This window comes from Saprolegnia diclina (assembly GCF_000281045.1).
Source record: "Saprolegnia diclina VS20 unplaced genomic scaffold supercont1.233, whole genome shotgun sequence".
In the NCBI taxonomy this organism is placed as follows: Eukaryota; Oomycota; class Saprolegniomycetes; order Saprolegniales; family Saprolegniaceae; genus Saprolegnia; species Saprolegnia diclina.
In genome coordinates this window covers 1-8,543 of record NW_008246300.1, presented here as the reverse complement: position 1 = coordinate 8,543, position 8,543 = coordinate 1, and the positions used below count along the sequence as shown (strand labels likewise).

The 8,543-nt window shown below is 56.9% G+C and overlaps 3 protein-coding genes across 3 annotated transcripts; 2 read left to right on the top strand and 1 right to left on the bottom strand.

Moving 5' to 3' along the window:
- Window positions 1-8: 8 nt before the first annotated feature.
- SDRG_17260 (hypothetical protein) lies at window positions 9-2,143 on the bottom strand (the record flags this gene model as incomplete). Its single annotated transcript, XM_008623500.1, has 2 exons — window positions 9-385; window positions 1,294-2,143. Coding segments are annotated over 2 exons (1,227 nt in total), but the record flags the coding sequence as incomplete, so codon positions are not given.
- A 2,505-nt stretch (window positions 2,144-4,648) lies between these two features.
- SDRG_17259 (hypothetical protein) lies at window positions 4,649-6,735 on the top strand. The gene is made up of 2 exons (XM_008623499.1): window positions 4,649-5,935; window positions 5,979-6,735. The coding sequence occupies exons 1-2, from the start codon at window positions 4,670-4,672 to the stop codon at window positions 6,630-6,632; spliced, it is 1,920 nt and encodes a 639-aa protein (XP_008621721.1). The 5' UTR covers window positions 4,649-4,669; the 3' UTR covers window positions 6,633-6,735.
- Window positions 6,736-6,959: 224 nt separating this feature from the next.
- On the top strand, window positions 6,960-8,341 carry SDRG_17258 (hypothetical protein; the record flags this gene model as incomplete). The annotated part of the gene is made up of 1 exon (XM_008623498.1): window positions 6,960-8,341. A coding segment is annotated over exon 1 (1,377 nt), but the record flags the coding sequence as incomplete, so codon positions are not given.
- Window positions 8,342-8,543: the final 202 nt, after the last annotated feature.

Sequence of the window (8,543 nt, the reverse complement as noted above, 5' to 3'; positions counted from 1 at the left end):
GCTGTCACTGGCGCGGCCGTCACTGGCGCGGCCGTCGCCGGTTTGCTTGTGGCCGGTGCGGCCGACGTACCGGGGATGATCGTTGCGGCGAATTGCTCAAACGTCACGCCTTGGTAGCCCGTCGAGCACGAGAGCGAGCTCGTGCCGATTTGGTACAAGTTGAAGAGCGTTCGGCAGTTGGCGCTCTTTAGAAACGCAGTCACTTGCGCTGGTGTCGTCGACGATGAGAGAAACTTGCCAGCGAGCAGGTCAGCCCGCGTGTAGCCCATGTCGGCGGCGCAGAGCTGAATGTCGATGGTGATCGCGGTCGAGTACGGTGCAAGCGCGGCGGTGGTCTCGGCGTCCGTGCACGTTGCCGCATCCACGCTTGGCAAGAGACTTAGCACTGCGAGCCAACGATAGCTATACCAATGCATGGCTCGCTCAAAGAAAAAGTGCACTTCGATCTTGGTGCGACTGCATCTTCAACAAGTAGCTGGTTGCTGTCGGCTGTGACCGCGCGCATGGATTGGCTGAAAAGATCGATTTCGTGTCGTCGGATTGGTGGAAGGCGAGCAAATCGACTCCAATTGGGCTCCGTGGTCAGTGGTGCGTCCAGTGGAAGTGGTGAAGTGTCGACATGTGGCACATATTGACCGCTGCCATGGTGACTTGTGTGAGCAATACAATATATATATCGCAGTGTTTATGTTTGACTAGTCCAACCGTCCATGTTATTGCAAGCCAGAGCCAGAGCTGTGCTTGGTGCGAGAGAGGTGGACACACCAGCAGACCACAATCGGAGCTGGCACGATACGATGTATAATAGCAATCCATATCACTTGGAGAGGGGGCAAAGCTTCGAGGCGCGACGAACTTCTTCGACACCAGCCTTTGCAAGGGTGTTGGCAAAGTTAGCATCGTCGGAAGATTCTCACGGGTCGTCTAATGGCTCCAGTGCAGCTAGAGGGCACCGCACTGCCTTGTTGCCTTCGCCACCACCCACCTCCGTGGTGTCGTGGGCAATTGCCAGGGGCGCAAGCGTGCACCGGCGACTCCAAAGGAGCTAGAGCCGCCCACGAATCTGCGCGACGTTTGCCAGTCTCTCTGTAGGAAACGTGTATTGGACCCGAAAGGATAACGCAAAACACGCTCATAGCGTCCTACTACATAGCGTCGTCGTCCTGGAATTCCCTGAACTATTAGTATAATACCTCGTGGAAGAAATTGAAAAGAAAATAAAGTTTACATTTGTTCTCGCCGTGGGCAACTAGCTCACACAACCCCATGTCGCTGCGAAAAGGACTGCAAGACCGAGTAGAGCGCTCGTTGGCCGTCGGGCGGCGGCCGACTGCGCGACTGGTCGAGGCGCCTCGGTCGTGCTCGTGCTCGTGCGTGGCGCGTCCGTTGGGCTTCGAGACGCTGGCGACGTCGTTGACGGGATGTTGCGTTCGTAAAAGCGCTGCGCGTACTCGGTAAACGTCCAGGTGCTAATCTCGCGTGTCGTAAACGCCAGCGCACCGTCGTACATGACGCAAGGCGGCGTGATCGCACCCCACGCCTTCTTCTCGACCGCGACGACCGCCGCACAGTCGGAACTGGCTAAAAACGCTGCAAATTGCGTATCGGTGATCTTGTGCTTGAGCGTATTGTTGTAGAGGTACGCGACTGGGATGTCGCCCATGTCGATCGCGCAGCGCGACTGGAACCGGGATCGCTCGGGCTCGATGGCGGCAAAGGCCGTCATGGTGCTGTTGTCGGTGCAGTTGGCTGTACCGGGCTTGGCTGTCGTCGGCGTCGGTGTCGCACCACTGGCCGGCAGCAGCGTCGCGGCGTACTGCTCGAATGTGACGCCTTGGTAGCCGGTCGTGCATCCCATGTTGCTCGTGGCTTTTTGATACAAAACAAAGAGCGCGCGGCAGTTGGTGCTCTTGAGAAAGGCCGACACGCGCGCCGGCGTCGTCGTCGACGACGAGAAAAAGTCGCCGTTGGCCATCGCCGCTGTCGAGTAGCCGACGTCGTTGCCACAGAGCGCGAGGTTGAGCGCGAGCTCGGCCTTGTACGGCACAAGCGCCGCCGTCGTCTCGTCGTCGGTGCAGGCGGCCGCGTCGATGACCTGCGCGGTGCTCAACAGGGTCAAGCACAGCAGAGCCAACCAACGCATGGGTGTCAGAGCGCGAATGTGGATCTGGCATTGCCCATTCCCGCCAGACCCAGCTACTTGTTGAAGTTGCCATTGGCTGTGATGGCATGGGATTGGCTAAAAACAACGAAAAGGAACCGATTCGTCGGATTTGATTGGTGGATTTGTACAGTCCTGTGGACAACGAGATACCGGTATGGACAATGCTGTTCACGACATTCAATGGTTTGGTTAAAGTATTGCAAAAACACTCGAAACGAGCGGCGATGGACTTGATCACCACCGAGAGTTATAGATACCACTGTGTGCAGTAACTGAGCAGCAAACGCGGATGAGACGCTTCGACGCGCGATGGAATTTTGTTCCATTTTGGCTCCATTCGTGGCTGATGTCGAGGTTTAGAGCTGCGTTTATGAAATAGCTAGTTCTGGGGCCTTCCTCGTTTGGTAGCATTCAGCAGCAGCAGTGCCCCGCAGCGCCTAGCTTGAACAAAGTGCCGAATGTCGACCACGATTCGGCAGCCCAGACGTGGCATATGCCAATTGAAAGCTGTGAGGTGGCCATACAATTTTCTCATCATAAAAAAGATTTTACAAAATAATGCAGGCTGCGCCTTTTTCTTCATTTTTAGCCAATCCACGATCGGTTGAAATGCCACGGCGCGGGCGCTGACGCTGGAAACAGCGGCGATCGCGTCTGAAAATGAAATCGCCCAAGCTTTGACAGGCGATAGAAGACGCTTAGAGGACCTCTTCGCGCCATGTCCTGTCCTTGTGCGAGAGCTACAGCCTGAGAAATCAACCGTTTTGTTGAATATGGCATGCGCCATATTTCGCCACTAATAGCCACATTTTGTCGCTGATGCGAGAATTCCAACCGCCGACTTGCCACGTGGTCACGCCGCCGATGGACGGTCCGATCGCGCCGCTGCAGCCCGAGCGCGCGCCGCGTCCTGTGCTTCGCGAACGCGCCCGAGATGGTGCATGGCTTCTTGCGCACGCTGGCGCTGCACAGCCTCGACGCTGGCCGCGCTCGCCGAGCTCGTGGGCTTCCTGCCACTACGTGACTACTGGCCCACGCTGCACCTGCGCACGTGATGCTGTCGCGCACGCCCGAGCGCGTCACGGGCACGCCGCTGCTTTACGATACAGTACACGTGTACGACCGCCGCCATGTACACCCTTTGACACGCGCAACCTCGTGCGTCCCGAGCTGCCGCGAAGCGTCTCGCTGCACTTGCAGGTCACAACAGCGCCACCGGATGGGCGCGACGACGCCGCTCTTGTCAGACGTCCATCTGCACCAGGTGGGGCTCCAGCTGCTTCCGGTCGCGAGCGTACACCATGTGGCGCTATGGCTTGGATCTCGGCAGATGATGCTACGGTCCATCGATCCCGAGGCGCTGCTTGTGACGATGGCGATCTCGACACTCGCGAGGGTCAACACGACTATGTTAGCGCAAGCCCTTTTCGACGGTACACTGCGTCATCTCGAGCTCAGCTGCCAGTAGCGCCGACTCTTCAGCTTTTGCACAATACGGCGCTAACGCCACTCTGTATCAGCTCCGGACGTCGCACGTGAACCGTTGACGGACTGCAAGCGCTGCGCCAGCTCGATGCGCTCAACCTCTTGGCCCTGGCCGCACGGACACGCCCACGACAACGGTCCATCTTGGCGTCTCGCCGAGCTCCAACGGCCTTGGTCGCCGTACACGACCTAGTTCTTGGCCCAGGACCCCGAGATGGCCTCTGTGCCTTAACGCCCAAGTGCAGATGCGGCTCCGTGTCCTGCATCTCCAGACCGTTGCAAAATACATGGAGCTCGGGACGCTTTCGAGGCCGCGACATGCACGGCGTCTTCCTGCTGCTGCAGCTGTCCGCAGTCGCGCCTTGACGTGGGTGGCCCATGCAATCGAAGCGTTAACGTCACGATCAACGGAGGCAGCTCGGAAATTCCATTGTGAATACATTAATTACACGATATATATACCATGGGTTTGCTGTACACAGAAAAAAGACTCGCGGAGTTGCTACGTTTTGCACGATGCAGACTCTAGTAGATCTCTCGGGACGGGTATACTACTTGGTCTATGAGCGAGGATCCACCGACCATCGACCATCGATGTCGCTACGTTAAAAGTTGCATTTTGCAGACAATTCTACTTTGAAAATGCCGACTTGGCCGGTCTAGCCCAACGGCGGTTGATGCGACCGGTCAAAATGGCGCCCGCGCTCCGTCGTTGCAGGGCTTTACGCGGAAACGACGCTGAGAGTGCATCGATCGACACGCCCGAGCGCGGCGTTCGAGGCAGCTGGATCATCCATTCTGGCAGGAATACACTCCCATTATCGACCCCAACCGAGAGCATACGACTTGTCAATCTCCCAAACACGACCCGCGACGAGATGAACGACGGAAGTAGATGTGTACTTGGATAGTACGCCTATCCAAAACTGGATACTGTACTATCCAAAACCACGAAACCGATCCGTTGGAAACGCGCCGGTTGGCACTTGCTAAATCCATCGGCGCGAAACGAGGCCGGCTATGGTACCGCTGGCGCCAAATGGGCCGACGTCGTATGTGGTTCAAGTCAAGCCGCCGCGCGCGCGTGTGGCCAAGCTTTTGCGACACTTTGATATGCTCCTCGGGCTTGTTGTTATTCTGCTTGTCGCGATCGATAGCGTCACCAACAACTGGGCCATCAACGACTACATCGGGGACGCCTATGCGTTCTTGACGCCCCTCGCGACCGTCTCGCATGCATCCGACCTCACGGCGCAGTATAGCTTTCCAGTCGCCAGCGGGTTGGACGATGTGTCCAAGATCGGGTTTTGGATGATCAACCATACGGTCCACGCGATGGTGACCAAGAGCCCGGATGTCTACTTCATCTCGGTCGGGTCGTTTCCGCTCTCAGCCAGCATCGATCAGTGCAAGATGCTGGTGGCCACGTACCCCTTTGATATGGTCGCATCGTCAACTGCGTACCTCGGTGTCGCGTCCAACGCCGTGACGTATTACAAGGGCAGTGCGCTCTCGCATTTGTTTACGACCGAGATGAGAGCCAATGCAAGCATGCAAGACGATGTGCTCCAGAGTCTCGGGTACGCACCCGGTCGCACCGGCACCGACATGCGTCTCACAACGGGTGTTTCGGTCGCCAACCATTCACGCCTCCAGTCGACGCGGATTGGATTTTTCAAGCTATTTCCAAAGAGCTTTTGCACCGGGTGCAGTCCGGTTCCTGAGCTCGGGTTTGGTCATTGTCGCGCGACCATGGTCTACGACGACGCGGCCAAGACACTGGAGCTTGTCAGCAGTGTCAACGACGTCGGGTCGGTCTACAAGGTCGGGTTGCTCTTGCCGCAGTCGGCCTTTTCGTCGGCGTCCCACTATGTGAAAGCGGTTGCGATTTTGTTTGCTGTTGGCGGCTACTTGGCGAGCCGCCGCACGGTGCAATGGGCCGATTTCGAGAGTTTGAAACTCGACTCGATTTTTTCGAAAATTTTGCGCACGATTTCGCCAAAGTACTTTCCGTACCCGAGTTTGGCGCTGCGGTTTGACATGTTTTGCTACAATTCCGACATTTTCGTGTTTTTCTTTGCGATTGGCGTACTCCTCGACATGAGCAACTGCCTCTATTTTTTGCGTGTCATGAATTTGTACAATGCGGACGCGCCGTCGTTTCGATACCTTGTGCAAACGTATGCTCTCACGATGCGCTTTCTGTGGATCAACTGCGCGGTGCTCAAAGTGCTCAAACTGATCTGGAACCTCGTTTCGACATCGTCCTACAACGGCGAAAGCATGGTAGTTTGTTCTGTACGAAGTTTGGAACGCATATTTGGTGTAGATCATGCGCTATCTCAACCTCACAAGTGTCACGTCGCTGTACGCGAGTGCGCTTATGCTCGTGTACGTCCCGCCGTACATTGAGTACACCAACAGCGTCACCCACGACCTCAACCAGAAGACGCAGCCCCTCGATGAGATTCATGTGGTCGCCTTTGAGAGCTTTTATCTCCGCGCCGTCCCCGCAGTCTTGGTGCTCTTCGCCATCAACCTCGTCGTCATTCTGGCGGCCGACCACTTGCTCTACTACAAGTCGTGGCAACTTGTCGTTAAAAACTCGCTCGCGCGCCAAGCTATCTTCAACAGCAGCTCCATCTTGTGCGACTACCTCAGTGGTATCGAGCCCGACCTTAGCGCCGGCAGCAAGGGCTCGATGCTCATCTGCAAGGCGCGCCGCCTCAGTACGCTGCAGTGGTTTTTTATGAACCATGTGACATGCTTTGGGCTCCCCGAGAAGGAGCTCCGGGCGAAAAAGAAGATGCTGCAAACATCGTCGGTCACGACGACGACAACAGACGATTTAACAAGCGTCAAGTGCATGGTCGTGCAAGACAACGACCGCAATGTGCACTTGCTCGACGCACAGCTCGCGGATATCACGCCCCTTGTGTACAACATCAAAATCCTCAAGGACACGACCGTAGTGCTGCACTAAGATCGTAGTGACGCAAGGATTGGCTGGCATGAAAAATTCGAGCCCGTTTGCACGTTTCGGATTGGCTGGTATTTTTAGAGCGACGTTGGATTTTCGAATGCACATGGCGATCGTTGGCGCGGTCTCTCGCGGTGCCACGCCACGACGCTAGGAGCGAGGACAGCACATTTCTTATATATCTATGAAAACAATAAGAAAAGACGCTTCTTCGCGCGCGATAACGGCGGTCGGCGAGATCTGTGCGCCGTTGGCAGGACGCCATTCCGATTCTCCGCTGGCATGTCGGTTGACACAACTATAGACGCGTGCGTCTTCACATTGGTACATGCTCGATGGTGCGCAAACCACAGCCGTTGCAAGCTGTTCCTGCTGTCGTTGTCGAGCATATTGCTGAGTACGTGTCGTCACCGGCAGCGTTTTTTAGGCTGCTTCGCGCTGTGGGTGCTTCCCGATGGACGACGCCGCTGCAGTGTGCGATGCATTTGGCGACGTGTATGACAGAAGACGCTCTATGGCCACACGTTTCGCTCCACGACGCTGCCCGCGCACAGCCCGATGTCCGGTCCCTTGTCGGGTTCTTGCGCTGGCACCCATATTGTCGCGTCGGTCAAGGGCATCTGACGTTGCTCAACCGCCTTCCGCCGTCCTTGCAGCCACTGGAAGCGCTGCTTCGATCGTCCGTGTGGCTGCTATTAGAGCTTGACGGTGTGACCGTCTCGCAGATCCACCATGTGCTGCTCCACCATGGGCATCGAGTCCAGTCGCTCGTGCTCGGTTTGAACGAGCCTCCGAATGTACCATTGACGGCACTGACGCTGGGACGCCTCGCAACAGCGATTGGTCACTGCGTGCACGCGACCCAATTGCACGTGCACATCCATCATCCGCAGTGGCGGGGACGCGACATTGACCCGATCTTGCACCGCCTCCAAGACACCAACATTGTCGACTTCCATCTGCACGCGAGTATGTTCCACGGCGACCTCTTGTCCGACAGCGGTAGCTACGCGCTCGTCGCGTGGCTCTTTCAAGTGCCCGTGACGTCGTTTGCATGGCTCGATCCCGAGCCCTGCCACAGCAAAGAACTGTCGCCGGCCGCACGGCGCCTCGCAACGGCGCTCGCTGCCTCCCGCACGCTGCGCACCCTCGATTTATCGCAGTCCACAATACTGCTCGAGGCCTTTGTCCAACGCCCGCTGCCGCGCACATTGCGTGCGCTTCGCATCGAGTATCCGCATGCACCCTCATTATACACAACGCAACTGAAATCGCAGCTAGCAACCGCTCGCATCGCGTCGCTCGACCTCTCGTGGCACCCGAGCCCGAATGTGCTGATGCTTCTCGGGCCCAACTTGGCGCAGCTCACAACGCTCAACTTGTCGCACTGCTATCTCATGATCCGAGGCAGCCGCGCGTTAAGTCCACTTCTCCCGACACTGCGCGCGCTGCAGCACCTCGTCTTGTCGGCCAACGATTTGTTTGATGACGGGATCGTTGCCATCTTGCCCGGTCTCGTTGGCTGCAGCGCACTGGAGACGCTGTGCTTGGATCGCAACCAGCTCACGGATAAAAGCTTGGCGGCGACAGTAAAAACGTGCCGGCTCTGCAAACAACTCCGCCACATTGACTTGTCCGACAACCTGTACACGGACGAGACGGTGCAGCGACTGCACAAGAAACCGACCGTCATCTCCCGCGTGTGTGCGATCGTATGTCCCAATATACAGAGGATAATACCAACAGTGGCCGCTGGGTAAATGAGCTTTGTATCATAGTCGTGTTGTGACGTTGGTCTACGCCGTTGACGTGGCCATGGAGCAGTTGTCAGATCATCATACATTTCGGTTTGTACGACGCTCTACCGGGCAAATGTGCGATGGTTGGAGTGACTGTGAGCACTTGGGCGTTGCA

What these genes read in the sequence shown, in the direction of transcription:
- SDRG_17259 (XM_008623499.1), top strand. Translation starts at nt 4,670, where the DNA reads ATGGTACCGCTGGCGCCAAATGGGCCGACGTCGTATGTGGTTCAAGTC. An exon ending in CCTACAACGGCGAAAGCATG is followed by an intron (nt 5,936 to 5,978) that starts GTAGTTTGTTCT and finishes TATTTGGTGTAG; the next exon opens with ATCATGCGCTATCTCAACCT.